Here is a 16,094-nt window from a genome sequence, read left to right as displayed (position 1 = left end):
TTGTTAAATTAACACTTTTTAATTTAATATTTTTAAAATTTCAGATTAATATGATACATGATTACATTACGTTGTTTGCATAATGTAGAGTCTGAGTTGTAGTTGTTTCCTTCCCTCTGGAAATGTGCCATATGCCAGTACATTGTTCCCCTTGGGTGGGAACCCAATAAAAATAAGAAAATTGGAAATCTTGGGTTAGCCATATTTTTTCTAATACAATTGCATTATGGATTTGGGGCCAAATTAATATAGAATTAATTTTCAAGTGCATGAAAATTACTCTGTTAATATTTAACTTACATGGAGTGAGGTCAGAATTAGCAAATTGAAGGTGTTTTGTGCCATTTTCCGGGACCTGTAAGGGATATGTACATACAAGCATCCTGATCACCTCAATCTTGATATTTTCAACTGATAGCTTTCTGGCTCTTGGGGAGCATGGCTTTCCAGCCATTATAGGATTCCCACTGAAGCAGGGATTTTTTCATTAGGCAAGAGATTAGAAAAGACATGTATCTGAGGAATGTTTTGTGTAATAGATTTTGTAACTAAGAGAAATTTATGTTATTGTGACATGGGTCATTTTCTAGTATGTGGAAATCTTGGTTCACCTAATTCAAATTAATAATAACATTTTCACAGAGGACAAAAACCTAGAATTTACTACTTACTAGCTGGTTTTGCTTCTGAGCTCTTTCTGCTTGTTAATTCTGGGTTCTGCTGAACATCTCATGGCTTTTCCTTTGTCCTACCAGGATAAATGACCTACCTTTGTTAACCCTGTTAACTTAGCCTCTCCTATCCCCATATGGACAACTTTGCAGTTTCGGTGAACTTTTTATTCTCCCCAAGTAATTCTTCTTATCCTTATGATGTAGCTCATTTTTGTTAACTGTCTGGAATGTGCATCTCTATAGCCTCCATGCCCTCCCCCATATCCATTCTTCTTATCCTTACCATGTAGCACATTTTGTTTCCATTCTGGAATGTGCATCTCTATAGCCTCCATGCGCTCCCCCATATCCACAGGCACCCCCTCTTCACCTGGCCAATTTCTAATCTGGCCCCCATCTTCCCAGTATAGACTGGGCACCCCTTTGATGTGCCCCCATGTTGTCCTGTGGTGCACATCTTATTCCTGTGGTTTTCATGCATCCCAGAGCATCAGCATCGCCTGAGCATCTTTCAAAAAATGCAGAGGCCTAGGCCTTGCTTGACAGATTGATTCATTTCATCTAGTGTCTGCTAGGGTAGAAAACAAAAAGCAACTCCTTGGGTGATTCTTATGCAAAGTGAGGATGAAGAGTCTGTGCTGTTGTGATTACCTACTTTCGTCTAAGACTGAGAGAGCAAGCACCATGTCTATCTTGAAAGTTGTATTCCTGGTGGTGCCTGTAGCTCAAGCGGCTAAGGTGCCAGCCACGTACATCGGAGCTGGCGGGTTTGAATCTGGCCTGGGGCCTGCCAAACAATGAAAACTACACCCCCCCCCCCAAAAAAAAAAAAAAAAAAAGACGGGCGTTGTGGGGGCGTCTGTAGTCTTAGCTACTCTGGAGGCTGAGGCAAGAGAATTGCTTGAGCCCAGGAGTTTGAGGTTGCTGTGATGTGACGGCACTCTACCAGGGGGATAGCTTGAGGTTCTGTCTCAAAAAAAGAAAGTTGTATTCCTGGTTCCTAGCCCAGCATGTAAGCTTAGATATTTGAAAGAACTTGTGAAGAGACCTGCTTGTAGAAGTCAAGAATGTGACAGTTGGAAAAGCCAGTTTAGAGCAATAATACCTGCTTTTCTAGTACCTTCCTCCTTAAAGTTAAGAAACCATAGATCCGAGTAGGTGTGCACTTGGTGCTAGGAGGCCAAAAATCTTTCTGTCCTCTCACACCACAGGCCAGCTCTGTGGGTTGGCTGAAAAAAACCAAACCCATGGGAAACTTGGAAAATTTGGAAAATCTGGTTGATAAACAGTTTAAATCTTTGGGTTACTGCTGCTCTGGATACCTATGATGTGACTTTTTGTTTTTCTTCTAGGTCAGCTGAGGGAACAGCTCAGTTACCTTAAAGGTGATAATTTTTTTAGATTTACTTGTTCTGATTGCTCAGCAGATGGCAAGGAACAGTATGAAAGGCTGAAGCTCACGTGGCAACAAGTGAGTAAAATGCTCTTCCCGAGATTCAGGAGGGTGGTCCTCCAAAGGATTTGTTGGGATGACTATCTAGAGTGAGACACTTAAGAGCTTTTGTGTTGTTTTGGGGGTGCTTTTTATTTCACAATGAAAATTAGATACTAATTATATGGAGAAAAAAGAGTTCTTGTTAAAATTACTAACTTAGTGAATGGGTTTGAGATTCTTGAAAATCTCACACTTCATTTATATGTAATACCAAGGTCTCTGATGGTAATTAAAAATGAAGTTCACATTTTTCTGGCAGCCATTTTAGAACAGTAAAACAATTTTAAAAAAGGTAAAGATGGTAACATTGAAAACAGATTTGGAAGAAGCATTGTGACTGATCACAAACTAACAAAACCCATCTTCTTTAGGTTTGATCTTAGAGATGTTTGAGTATTTTTTGTTTGATAAATACTTATGTTTACTTTTAACCATCTCCCGTATCAACACCTTAATCTAAACCAACTAACTGTAGCCTAAGTAATAGCTTTTTACTGATCTGCAGCTTGTATTAAGTTTTTTTTTTGGTTTTGTTTCTATATTTATATATAAGAATGTATAATATGTATAGTGAGGCATCAATATGTGTGTACTTTTTAAGCTCAAAAACAAATGAATTGTATTATCACCTAGTTTTTATGTTCAGTTAAATACTGAGTGCCCGTAGTGAACCCGGTGCTATCCTAGGCCTGGGGACTACTGTAGTGAAGGAGACAGTGCAGGCCCCTGCCCTAAGGCAGCTGACAGCCAATATTTATTTTAGATAATAAAGAGATAAATAGGATAATTATCCACAGCACTTTTTGCTTTGAAGGAAATAGGGCAGAAAGAAAGGTTTTAGACAACACCATAGGAGCTAGTCACAGTGCTCCTTGTCAGCTGAAGTTGCTTTAGCAGCCTCAGACTATTATCTAATCATCACCGCTTCGTTAGGACATCTTCATCTGGCAATGGCAAATTTAGGAAACCTTTTTTCACTTGCCTGAAATTATGTAAGTAGAGAGTGAAGGGAAGTTTATATTGAGGGAGTAGTCTTATGCATGTTGTATTGGGATGTTTATGTCATGGTGTACCTGGGATGCTTTGTCTGTGCAAGGTCATATTAATAGATTCTTGTCATTTGTGCACACTGGCAGATTTGTATTTGGCTTCAAGTAGTTTCTCATAAAATTTATAAAATGGAAGAAGAGGCTCGACACCTGTGGCTCAAGTGGCTAAGGCGCCAGCCACATACACCTGAGTTGGCAGGTTCGAATCTAGCCCGGGCCCGCCAAACAACAATGATGGCTGCAACCAAAAAATAGCCGGGCGTTGTGGTGGGCGCCTATGGTCCCAGCTAGTTGGGAGGCGGAGGCAGGAGAATGGCCTGAGCCCAGGAAGTTGGAGGTTGCTGTGAGCTGTGATGCGACAGCATCTAGCCAGGGCAACAGTTTGAGGCTCTGTCTCAAAAAAAAAAAAAAAAAAAAAAAAGGAAGAAGAGCAAGTATGTGTAATTTGAGTTTTCTGGCTGGGCACTGTGGTTCATGGCTATAATCCTTAGTACTGGGAAGCTGAGGTGAGAGGATCACTTGAGCTCAGTATTTTGAGACCAGCCTGAACAAGAGTGAGACTCCAGTATCTACGAAAAATAGAAAAAGTTAGCCAGGTGTGGTGTTTTCCCAGCTACTCTGGAGGTTGAGGCAGAAGGATTGCTTGAGCTGAAGAGTTGAAGGTTGTAGTGAGCTGTGATGACACTACTGTACTCTTAACCAGGATGATAGAGTGAGACTCCCTCTCAAAAAAAAAAAAAAACCCAAAGAATTTGAGTGTTCTGTAGCAGTTCTCTTGAAAATAAAAGTTGGTTTTTGCCTATATTGCTCAGAGTGTATATATTGGTTCAATTTGCATGTTTAATTAGACTAACATAACTTATTTTGTCCCTTCCAAAAGACATACTGATGGTAGATAGTAACCCAGCAGGATGAAGTGATAACTTAGATGACACACAGCTGGTTCTTGGTAAACCAGATGCTCAGGGTTTCTAGTTGCATCTGAAAAAGCCCATCACTCGTTGAAGACCTGAAAGAGACTCGGTTGGTCTTGAGTAGACTTCCATGGGTGCCTCCAAATACTTACTGTATTGGAATGTGGGTTTTCTGTCTTTTAAACTTTGTATTTGTTTATTTTGAAAATTTTTTTAGAATAAGCTTTTTGGATTCAGAAAAACTTTGTATTTATTGACTTATTGAAGTAATAAGTAGAAATGTTTGCAACACAAAATAATATCTTAATTGTATTAAAAAATACCGATGGTAAAAAGGTCAGGTCTCCTGACTGAAAGGCCCCTTTCTGCTATGCCCCCTTTCTGTGTTCTCTTTCTCCTTGGTGATCCTTGTGAATATGTTTGATGGATAAGAGAAGCTTTATTAAATGTTTGGGAAGAGGCTGGGCGTTGTGTCTCATGCCTGGAGTCCCACCATTTTGGGAGACTTAGGCAGGAGGATTGCTTGAGACCAGGGATTCGAGACCAGTCTGGGTTACAGAGCAAAACACTGTTTCTAAAACAAAAACATTTGGGAAGAATAGGGAGATATTACATTTTTTTCCAGGTACTCACCTCATTCTTACCTCACAAGTAAAGAGCATGGTCTGTGCTCACTGTTTTTCTAGGTGTTCTTCAGTAGACCCTGAGTGCCTGCCAGCCCTGAGCCAGGCCCTGGGCATACATTGGTCCACAAGGCTGGCTGCCTTACTGGGGCGCTCAGTCTTGTATCTCAAGAGCAGAAAACTAAACTGGAATTCCTTCTTTTAGATCACACGTTCCCGGAAAGGAGGAAAAACAAGTCCTTTATATACTAGAATATTGTTTGCCCAGTAAATATCAAGTGATAAGAGGAAAAGTTATTTTCAAATAAGTATGTGAATTTTAACTTAAAACTTAACTTATAAAATACATATACAGGAAAGTACTGGAAATAAAATAACACATTTAAATACCTACTGCTGAGATTATCAGTGAGTACATGTTTCTGAGGTACTCTTGGAGTCTGAGACAGGGCCAAGCTCTGTCTTAATTTTCTTAAACTATTTATTGAACAGTAACTTTTTTCCAAATTGTGATGAAATGTGCCTAACATAATTTACCATTTTCCAGTGTATAGTTCAGTGGCATTAAATACATTCACACACTGTTGTGTAACCATCCCCACTGTCCATCTTAGAACATTTTTATCTTTGCACAATGAAACTGCTGATTACACACTAACTACCCAGAATATTAACTATTTAAGGAAGACATTTATTGGCTGGCGTAGACCGGATATGAAAATAAGTGAAAGACATTTGAAAAATCTGTTTGGGGGTTAATTGTGTGGTAGACTGTTTGTAAATATTGTAAATTTTAGGATGGGGGAAATTGAATCTTGGCTAGTGAAGAAGCAGGATAACTACTGGGCCAGTCTGTGTGGCACAGTCCTTTGTGTGGTCCTTTGTGTGGTCTTCCCAAAGGACCATCGGGAATGCAGTGCTGTGAACACAGGTGCTGGGGCATTCACTGCAGTTCACTCACCTCCCAGAAGCCACGGGGTGCTCCTTACAGAAATAAGGCTTATTTAAGGATTTTTTTGGGAATTCTCTGTCCCCTTTTCAATTTCATTGGCCCCAAAGTAAGTCATGATTTTTATTAGGTTGAAAACATGGTTTTGAATAGCTTCTATTGTTTTGTCTGTTTACATAAAACTACATACCTACCCAATGGGAAAGGATATTAGCATATTTTGAATCTGACAAAAGCTTAATAACTAGGATCTATAGAGAACTTAATCTACATGAAAAAAGCCAACAATCCCATACATCAATGGGGAACAGAGATGAACAGAAGCTTCTCTAAAGAAGACAGAAGAATGGCTAGCAAACATATGAGAAAATGTTCATCATCCCTAATTATAGAGAAATGCAAATTAAAACCACCCTGAGAGCGCGGTGCCTGTGGCTCAGTGGGTAGGGCCCCGACCCCATATACTGAGGGAGGCAAGAACAAACCCAGCCCTGGCCAAACTGCAACAACAAAAAAATAGCCGGGTGTTGTGGCGTGACTTGTGCCTGTAGTCCCAGCTACTCGGGAGGCTGAGATAAGAGAAACGCTTAAGCCCAGGAGTTGGAGGTTGCTGTGAGCTGTGACGCCATGGCACTCTACCGAGGGTGATAAAGTGAGACTCTGTCTGTACAAAAAAAAACACCCTGAGATATCACGTAACCCCAGCGAGAATGGCCCATATCACAAAATCTCAAAACTGCAGATGCTGGTGCGTATGTGGAGAGAAAGGAACACTTCTACACTGCTGGTGGGACTGAAAACTAATACAACCTTTTTGGAAGAAGTATGGAGAACCCTCAAAGAACTCAACCTAGACCTCCCATTTGATCCTATAATCCCATTACTGGGCATCTACCCAGAAGGAAAAAAAAACCCTTTTATTATAAAGACACTTGTACTAGACTGTTTATCGCAGCTCAATTTACAATTACTAAAATGTGGAATCAGCCTAAATGCTCCTCAACCCAGGAATAGATAGGCAAGTATTCCATGGTATACGTAATACCATGGAATCCTATTCAGCCATTAAAAAAAATGGAGATGTTACAGCATTTGTATTCACCTGGATGGAGATAGAGCACATTATTCTTAGTGAAGCATCACAGGAATGGAGAAGCATGAATCCTATGTATTCAACTTTGATATGAGGACAATTAATGATAATTATGACACTGGGGGGGGTGGGGAAAGGAGAGACTACACAGAAGGAGGGAGGACTGAGGGAAAGGAAAAAAAAGAAAATAGTGACTAATTCACTAATTGGATTTAATTTTGACCAAAGTACATTATTTGAACAATAGTTTTTAATTCAACTTGTTTATATGTTTAGGATATTGCATCCTCATTTATAAGTGAAATATGTTCGTAATTTCCCTTTATAATAGTGTACTTTTTCCAATTTTAATTTCAGGTATATCCAGATGAAGTAGAACGATTTTGAAGTGCTTCTTTTTCTATTGTCTATAAGATTTGGCATGATCCTTTTTTTGAAATTACCTTCTATTTTTATTTATAAAAATAAATATTCTCTATTTTTTGAGACTTCGGGAAAAATAAAGACATTAACTGATGACTCCATATTGAACCTCAGAGTCAAAGCATTCTATGATAGACATACCTTTATCTGACAATGTGAATGCTACTTTTTTTGCATTATTATTATTATTGCTTAATATTTTGTTGCAGCAATCATCTGATTTCTTTTCTGATTGTATTTATCTTCATTCTTTATGAGGTTTTTGTTTCTAGTCCTTATCTTAAACATTGTTATTATTATTAAATTTTAAGCCTCTTTAATTTTGTGAAGGCAAAAAGTGGAAAGCAGTTAAACACATGTATATGTATAGAGAAAATAAAAAAAAAAGTATCTATGACAAGTCAAAAAAACCCCAACTACATAAATAAAACATCTATATGAATGTAGATGCAAGGGGCAGTATCTGAAAGGATAGTCTTTCATTATGTTGAAAGTGATTAATTTCTTGGATTTCAATTTATTTCTCCTTCTTTGCTCTTTTCTATATTACTGAGGTCTTTTAGAGTGAGCGTATGTCATTTATATTCCTGGAAAATACCTCCCCCCTCTTCTGTTGGGAGGGTTGGTAGAATCTCACCAAATTAGCACAATGCAAGGGTACATTTCAAAACAAATGAGAGTAAATTATAAATGTCTTACCACAAAAAGTAAATGAGGTGATGGTTATGTTAATCAGTCTGATGTAAGCATTCCACATGGTATGTCAAATCGCATCATACCCCATAAATGTATAAAGTTATGGTTTAATGAAAATTAAACTTACAATAAGGTTGGATTAGATTAGGCTTCACACACACTGAGGTCTGGAGGTGTCTTGGTGCTCTGAGAATGGGCTGAATGGCCAGTCCTTTCAGTTCCCTGTCCCATGTCTAATGATTTCATTTGAAGAAATTTTTGACAGAAACAGATAAATCACTGAGGAGATGGTGTCTGAGATTATCTTCAGCTTTGAAATTCTGAAAATGTTGTTTGTACCCTTTAAATACCTTAGAAAAGTACGTATAGAGTGGTGACATTAAAAATTTTTAATAAAAAAAATAAAATAAAATTTTTAATAAGGGTATCTTTTCCAATCAGAACGTGCTGGCTGGAGCAGGCACCTGGAGGCTTCCTGCTGGCCACTAGATAGCCCTTTATTTAGGGCGCAGTGTTAGGGTGGGGTGGTGTTTGAGACAGCGCCTGTTTATCATCTGGTTGCCAACTCTCTTAAAACCATCAAGTCCAACCACACATCAGTCCTGCCGTTGTAACACCCTCAGAACAACTGCACAGAATTAGGTAGGTTAGTAATCTCTAATAAAGGGAAGAACGGAACTGCTAATATTCCTAGGTATTATACTTTTGTCCCCTCTTTTCACCACCCTTCCCACTCAGAATCTAAAACAGACCAACCTAAAACAGACCAAAAATCTAACATATCTGCACTGCTTATATTCCAAGGTGTTATACTTCCCTTGTCCCCTCTGTTCACCACCCTTCCTACTCAGAATCTAAAACAGACCAACTTTTCCCCCTCAAGGTTAACATCCCTAATCATGCTGTTTTCCTGGCCCGTGTTTTGTTTGTGTTTCAGGTTGTCATGTTGGCAATGTACAACTTGTCTTTGGAAGGAAGTGGACGTCAAGGTTATTTCAGGTGGAAAGAAGATATCTGCGCTTTCATTGAGAAACATTGGACTTTTTTACTAGGGAATAGGTAAGGTGATTTTTAAAAATATGATACTTGAAGGAAAATTTGTAAAGAACAAATTACAGAGATTTAGGGTATTTACTTGTGACCTTTTTTTTGAGACAATCTTACATTGGTGCCCTCTGTAAAGTGTTGTGGAGTCATAGCTCGCAGCACCCTCAAACTCCTGGACTTTTAACTGAGCTTCCCCTGTAGCTGGGACTATAGGTGCCCAACATGCCTGGCAATTTTTTTTTAGAGGTGGGGGTCTCTCTCTTGCTCAGGCTGATCTTGAACTTGTGAGCTCAAGCAGTTCACCTGCCTTGGCCTCCCAGAGTACTAGGATTACAAGTGTGAGCCACCAGTCCTGGCCTGCTTGTGACATTTGTAAAGAATTTTTGAAATTCCAGAAAATGTTAAGTTAAAATTAAAGTGGCAGTGTATGCTTATTATGGAAGTATGGGTGTCTGTACTTCTCTCATTCCTTTTCCAGAGGAAAGTGTTGGTTTATACTGAGCATGATTATTTTTTTTCTTTTAAACTTTATTCAAATTAATATGAGGGTACAATATTTGGGTTACATTGTTCTCACTTCCAGGGCAAAGTTCCAGGCAAAGCCTCCCAGAGTGCTCTGATTATAGGAAAGAGCCACCACACCCAGTGATCCTATTTCTTTTTATTTATTTATTTATTTTTTGAGACAGAGCCTCAAGCTGTCACCCTGGGTAGAATGCCGTGGCATCATAGCTCACAGCAACCTCCAATTCCTGGGCTTAAGCGATTCTCTTGCCTCAGCCTCCCAAGTAGCTGGGACTATAGGCACCTGCCACAACTCCTGGCTGTTTTTTTGGTTGCAGCTATCATTGTTGTTTGGCGGGCCCTGGGCTGGATTTGAACCCACCAGCTCAGGTGTATGTGGCTGGCGCCTTAGCTGCTTGACCCACAGGTGCCGAGCCAATCCTATTTCTTTTTAAAAAAATTTTTTTATTTTACCGCTCATCCAGGAGGAGCGCGTATACATTTATACTGTGCCCATTAGGTGAGAGCATACCAATCCCCCTCCCTTCTCCCTCCTCCCCCCAGCTTGAATTAAATTGAGGTTTTCTCCTGTATGGGTATTAGTTCCTCTATTGGCGTTGTATTAGTATTGAATACATTGGATACTTGCTTTTCTGTCTTGTGATACTTCACTAAAGAGAATGTTCTGCAACTCCGTTTAATGCAAATATGTAAAGTCACCATCTTTTTTGTGGCTGAATAGTACTCCATGGTATACATATACTACAGTTTATTAATCCTTTCATGGGTTGATGGTCCCTTGGGCTGTTGCCACATCTTGGTGATTGTAACTTGAGCTATGATGAACAATCTAGTGCAAATGTCCATATGATTAAATGATTTTTTTTTTCTTCTGGGTAGATGCCTAGTAGTAGAATTACAGGGTCAAATGGGAGGTCTAATTTGAATTCTTTGAGGGTTCTCCATGCTTCTTTCCAAAGAGGCTGTATCAGTTTGCAATCCCACCAAAGGTGTGAAGTGTCCCCTTCTCCCCACATTCATACCAGCATCTGCAGCTTCTGGACGTCATGGGGTGGGTCATTCTCATTGGGGGTTGGTGATATCTCAGGGTGGTTTTGATTTGCATTTCTCTGATGATTAGGGACGATGAGCATTTATTCATGTGTTTGTTAACAATTAATCTTGTCTTTTTCAGAGAAGGTTCTGTTCATGTCTCTTGCCCACTGGTAGATGGAGTTGTTAGCTCTTTTTTTGTTGATTAATTTGAGTTCTTTGTAGGTTCTAGTCAATCCTTTGTCAGAAAATATCTTTTGCCATTCTGAAGGTTTTCTATTTCTTTAATTGTTGTGTTAGCTGTGTAGAAGCTTTTCAGCTTAATTAAGTTCCATTTGTTTATTTTTGTGGTTGTGATTGGAGTCGTCTTCATAAAATTTCCCCCCAGGCTGGTATCATCAAGAGTTTTTCCCCAGATATACCAGATACACCAGAAGCAGAGAGGAGCAAACACATTTCCATGCTTGGTCATCTCCTGACTCCTGGATTCCATTAGGGAAGAGTAAGTGTTAGTTCTCCATCATCCCAGGGTTAGGCTCTGTAGCTGCAGTGTGAAGAGTCCCAGGAGAGAACCTAGGAGTAAAAATGGAGGAAGTGAAACAAAAGAATCAGGTAAAACCTCAGGAAGTAAAGAAAAAAAAAGAAACCAAGAAACCAGAAAAACTATCAGATCCTCCCTATGCAGATGTAGCTGACCTCCTGCCTCCTGCATACCAACCCCAGGCCTCTGGCATGCCTATTCCCTTTGAGGGGCCACTGTGGGCTCCTCCACATGTGATCTACATGGAGGATCCTGAGGCACTCAGATGGCAGCCCTGTAACATGAACTTTCCATGGTCAGTTCAATACCTCTTTCCTGCAATCCTCATAGTATCCACTCCCCAGCAGCAGTGGTCCGCTATAACTGACACAGATCCTGAACCTGAAGACAATTAGAACCTGGATCCCTGTCTATCTGAAAGACAAAAACTAGCACAATCTGTACATTGTGCACAGTTCCTTCCTCTCCCAATCCAATGTAATGAGAATAAAATGTGAAATCAATGACAAAAAAAAAAAAAAAAAAAAAAGAGTTTTTCCCATGCTTTCTTCTAGGATTTTTATTATTTTAAGTCTTAGATTTAAATCTTTTATCCATCATGAGTCAGTTTTTGTAAGTGGTGAGAAGTGCATGTCAAGTTTCACTCTTTTACATGTGGTTATCCAGTTCTCCCAGCACCATTTGTTGAATTCTTTTCCTGTGTATGCTTTTGTTTGGGTTATTGGAGATCAGATGGCAATAAGAGACTGGTTTTATCTCCAGTTTTTCTATTCTGTTCCATACACCTTTGTCTCTATTCTTGTGCCAATACCATGCTGGGTTTTTTTTTTTTTTTTTGAGACAGAGTCTCACTCTGCTGCCCTAGGTAGAGTACAGTGGTGTCATAGCTCACACCAATCTCTAACTCTTAGGCTTAAGCGATCCTTTTGTCTCAGCCTTCCAAGTAGCTGGAATGGTACTACAGGTGTGTACCACTATACCTGGCTAGTTTTTCTATTTTAGTAGAGATGGAGTTTCACTCTTGCTCAGGTTGGTCTCAAACTTGTGAGCTTAGGCATTCCGACTGCCTCAGCTTCCCAGAGTGCTAGAATTACAAGTGTGAGCCACCTGCCTGGGCAGTACCCTGCTGTTTTGATCACTGTGGACTTGTAATATAACCTGAAGTCTGGTAGAGTGATGCCTCTAGATTTGTTTTTATTACTAAGAATTGCCTTCGCTGTGTGGGTTTTTTCCTGGCTCCGTACAAAATGAAGAACAATTTTTTTTGAGTTCTTCAAAGTATGATGTTGTTATTTTAATGGAGATTGTATTAAATATATAGATTACTTTGTGTAGTATAGACATTTTTAACAATGTTGATTCTTTCTAGCCAAGTGCATGGTATATTTTTCCATTTGTCAATGTCTTCTGCTATTCATGCCATTCACATTTATTGAGAGAATTGATAGGTATGGTGGAATTCTGTTTGTCTTATTTTGTGAAGGTCCATTGCTGAGTTTTGTCTCTTGCACATTGTGGAAGCTAGGTTTTGTACTTTAGTTTCTGGATGTCTACTTTATTGGTAATCCATTGTGATGGCCAATATGGAGAACGGGTCTGAGTATTTCCTGTAGAGCTGGTCTTGTGGCAAATTTCCTCAATGTTTGCATGTCAGTAAAAGATTTGATTTCTCCATTGAATATGAAACTTAGTTTAGTAGGATACAGAATCCTGGGCTGAAAATTGTTGTGTTAAAGGTAAATGACCACTCTTCTGGCTTGAAAAGTTTTGGCTGAAAAATTTGCTGTCGCTTGATGGCTCTGCCCTGGTACGTCAATTGGTGCTTGCTCCTGGCTGCTTGCAGAATTTTCTTTTCTTTCTTTTCTTTTTCTGGCCATATTCATTACAATGTGTCTAGGAGCTGCTACGTTTGTATTGAGACAAACCAGGGTTCGATATCCATGTAAAAGGAGCGTGTCAGAGCCTTTGATGATGCTTGGGAAGTTTTCAGTTATGATATCCTCTAGCAGGGCTTCCCTGCCTTTGGGTCGCTCCTCTTCTCCTTCAGGGATACCTAAAATTCATAACATTTCTATGCTTTGTAAAGTCCCATAATTTTCTAAGAGATTGTTCAGCTTTTACTCTATCCTCTGCCTTAGTTCAAGATCCTATCCTCTAACCCTGAAATTCTTTCTTCTGCGTGGTTTAACCTGTTACTGATACTTCCTACTGCATATTTAAGTTCCCTATATGACTCCTTTAATTCCTTAAGCTCCGATATATAGCCTTTCTAATTTCATCATGTCTTTCATTCAATTCTTGGGTCAATTTTTCTTTTCCTTTTGGTTGTTACCACTTTCCCTTTAAATCAATTCATTTTTCTTGCCATCCATCCTCTTAAATTCTCTTTTTGTCATGTCCATGATTTCTCTGTGGGTGGGGTCCTCTCTGGTAGCTGCCCTTGATCCCTTACGTGGGGGAGTGATCTGTTCTGGTTTCGTATGTTGCCAGAATGTTTTTGTTAGTTCCTCATATATGTTTTCTTCTTGTTCATGTCCTTCTTCTTCTTTCTCCAGTGTCTTCCTGCTTCTCCTTAATTTTCCTTGTCTCTGTGGTTGGGTATTGGAGTGGCCTTCTTGGTTCCTGGAGTCCCTCATTGTCTCACAGTGCTCTCAGGATGTGTCTGGGCTGGACAATCCAGTTAGAGGTGGCTGGAGTCCTCTCCCCCTGATCTTCCTTAGAGGGGCTGGTGAGGAGATGTCTCTAGTTCGTCATCTTGGAGCTGACTCACCATAAATATATTTAACTCTCCTTTCAGGAAGGTAGTAGGACTGCACTCCTCCCTGCCTCTGCTGGCGATAGGGGCAGGCAGGGCCCGGGAGCCTAAAGAAAGTCCCTTGCACAGAGGACAGTCCCCTCAGCCCCTCCCAATCACCTTTACTCTTTGCACTTGTCTCACCTATCCTGTCTCTTTAAAAAAAGTGCCTTATGAGAGGGCAGGAGAGGGAGATAATGGCGATGACTGATGACACCCATTTAGAGTGCTCTTAATTGAGCCTTATGCCATTAGTATTTTTTTTATCTCTGGAAGGTAGACATTCTTTTACTTTTTGGTATTATTCATATTTCTTAGGGAAGTCTATTGACTGTTTTCGTAAGTGTGCTCTGCTTTGGTTCATCACACTTAGAGATGCCAGTGCACAGACCTTGAGACCATAAAGTTTTAACTAAAAGTCCAGGATCTAACATGATTTTTATTGCTGTTAGGAACTAGCGAGTTTTCTACTCCAGTGGTGAATTTTGTTTGAGATTCTGATTGTTAGTTGCTGTCTGAATTCCCATGCAGGATTCATAAATGGTGCATAATTAGCTCAGGACAAAAGCTCTGATCCTTCAGGGCAGAGCAAGGAGTTTGTACCTGTCCTCACCCTGAACTCACTACAGCTTCTGTTTCTTCAAGTGCTGAGAAACCACAGCTTTGCTCATGTTAACTGAGAGTACAAAGAGGGAAGCTAAAAGGGGGAGTGACCTTCTGAAGGCTTAGCTGGAAAATATGGACTAGACTCAGTATATTTTCACAAAAGAGTTTGTTTTAGCTCTTGAATTAGTGGTGCTGAGAAAAGGATTGACTTTAAAACTGGTTCTTTTTCATAAGGAAAGGAAATCTGTTGTTTTAGTTTAATGATTCAGTACTATTTATGGAATTTAACATGCCCCATTTATAAGGGATAAAAAAGGGGAGAAACAGATAAACTTAGCTCCTAGAATGTGTTCATGATCCAAGTGCAGTTCTTTCTAGTGGATTATCTTCTGGGAGAAATTTGATTTAAATTCCCTGTTTTTAAGGATATCACTGGATTTTAACAGAAGTTGTTCATTTGTTTCATTTGTTCATTTCTAGAGCATGTTATGAGAGGATCCAGTTAAGGCTTTTTCTAACACTCCAAAGAAAGGCATTAATTACTCCCTACTTTCTGTATAGTTTAACTCTTAAACTAGTAATTTTTGGCCTCAATGGTGTATCAGCTGGATTATTGTTAACTTTTCCTAACATTGTCATTTTTTTCCAAAAAGCATATTAATTTTATTTTATTTATTTATTTTTGAGAGAGAGTTTCACTTTGTGCCCTGGATAGAGTGCCTTGGTGTCATGGCGCACAGCAACCTGAAACTCTTGGGCTCAAGTAACCCCGTTGGCTCTCCCTCCTGAGTAGCTGGGACTATAGCTGCCTGCCACAACACCCAGCTAGTTTTTCTATTCTAGTAGAGAATAGTCAGCTCAGGCTGATCTTGGATTCCTAAGCTGAGGCATTCCACCCGCCTCAGCTTCCCAGAGTGCTGGGATTATAGGTGTGAGCCAATGCACCCGGCGGTACCTTAATTTTAAAAAGAAGCTTTTTATCATGATAGTAAGTGGGAAACCCATATCCTTTTCCATAAATAGAATATAAATATAAAAATAAATACACTAAAAATAGAACAACACTGTTAAAAGTATAGCTGGATTCCATGGCATGTAAAAGCATCTGAAGCTTTCTTTTTTAGTCAAAAGGGAGGTTACAGTTTAAGTGAGAATTTAAAGCATTAAACTTCTCCTTCATGTAACCAAAAGGAGTGAAAGAATTGGAAATTACTGTGTGATTCTTTGGCACCTGGTTTCCTGCCACAGTGCTGTCCCTCACTGTGGGAAGTCCTGTTTCACCAGTGATTGGAAGACTCACCTGAAACCACTCACCCTACGTGGTTAATACTTGTTAACACTTGTTCAGACATCTCTGTATCTGAATGTTTACTGGATCGCTTGAGGGAAGCTGCCTGTAAAGAACATTTATATATAAGTTAAATTTTTTTCATAGTTACTAAAGACTTTAATTTTTTTTTCTTAGTTTCTTTTTTAATATTTTTTATTTCGGGTTAATGTGAGGATACAAACAACCAAATCATAATACTGGAATTTTTTAGGTAGAGTCTTTCTTGTACTTACGTCCTGCATCCCGAAGTTGTGCCATATACCCCTCCATTGTGCCCATTCAGTGGGAGCACCCCAAACTCCC

At 39.5% G+C, this 16,094-nt stretch overlaps 1 protein-coding gene across 2 annotated transcripts in view; it reads left to right on the top strand.

Moving 5' to 3' along the window:
* The window catches only part of KAT14 (lysine acetyltransferase 14), a 48,382-nt gene that overhangs the window by 437 nt on the left and 31,851 nt on the right, over positions 1-16,094 (top strand). For both annotated transcript variants that reach the window (XM_053574123.1, XM_053574122.1), the window contains exons 2-3: positions 2,027-2,145; positions 8,854-8,975. In XM_053574123.1, the coding sequence (XP_053430098.1) occupies positions 2,027-2,145; positions 8,854-8,975 (241 nt within the window). The remainder of the gene's footprint in view (positions 1-2,026; positions 2,146-8,853; positions 8,976-16,094) is intronic.

The sequence above is a fragment of the Nycticebus coucang genome, chromosome 21, assembly GCF_027406575.1.
Source record: "Nycticebus coucang isolate mNycCou1 chromosome 21, mNycCou1.pri, whole genome shotgun sequence".
Classification (NCBI taxonomy): Eukaryota; Metazoa; Chordata; class Mammalia; order Primates; family Lorisidae; genus Nycticebus; species Nycticebus coucang.
Note: the sequence above shows the minus strand (reverse complement) of the source record. Positions and strands in the feature narration are given on the sequence as shown.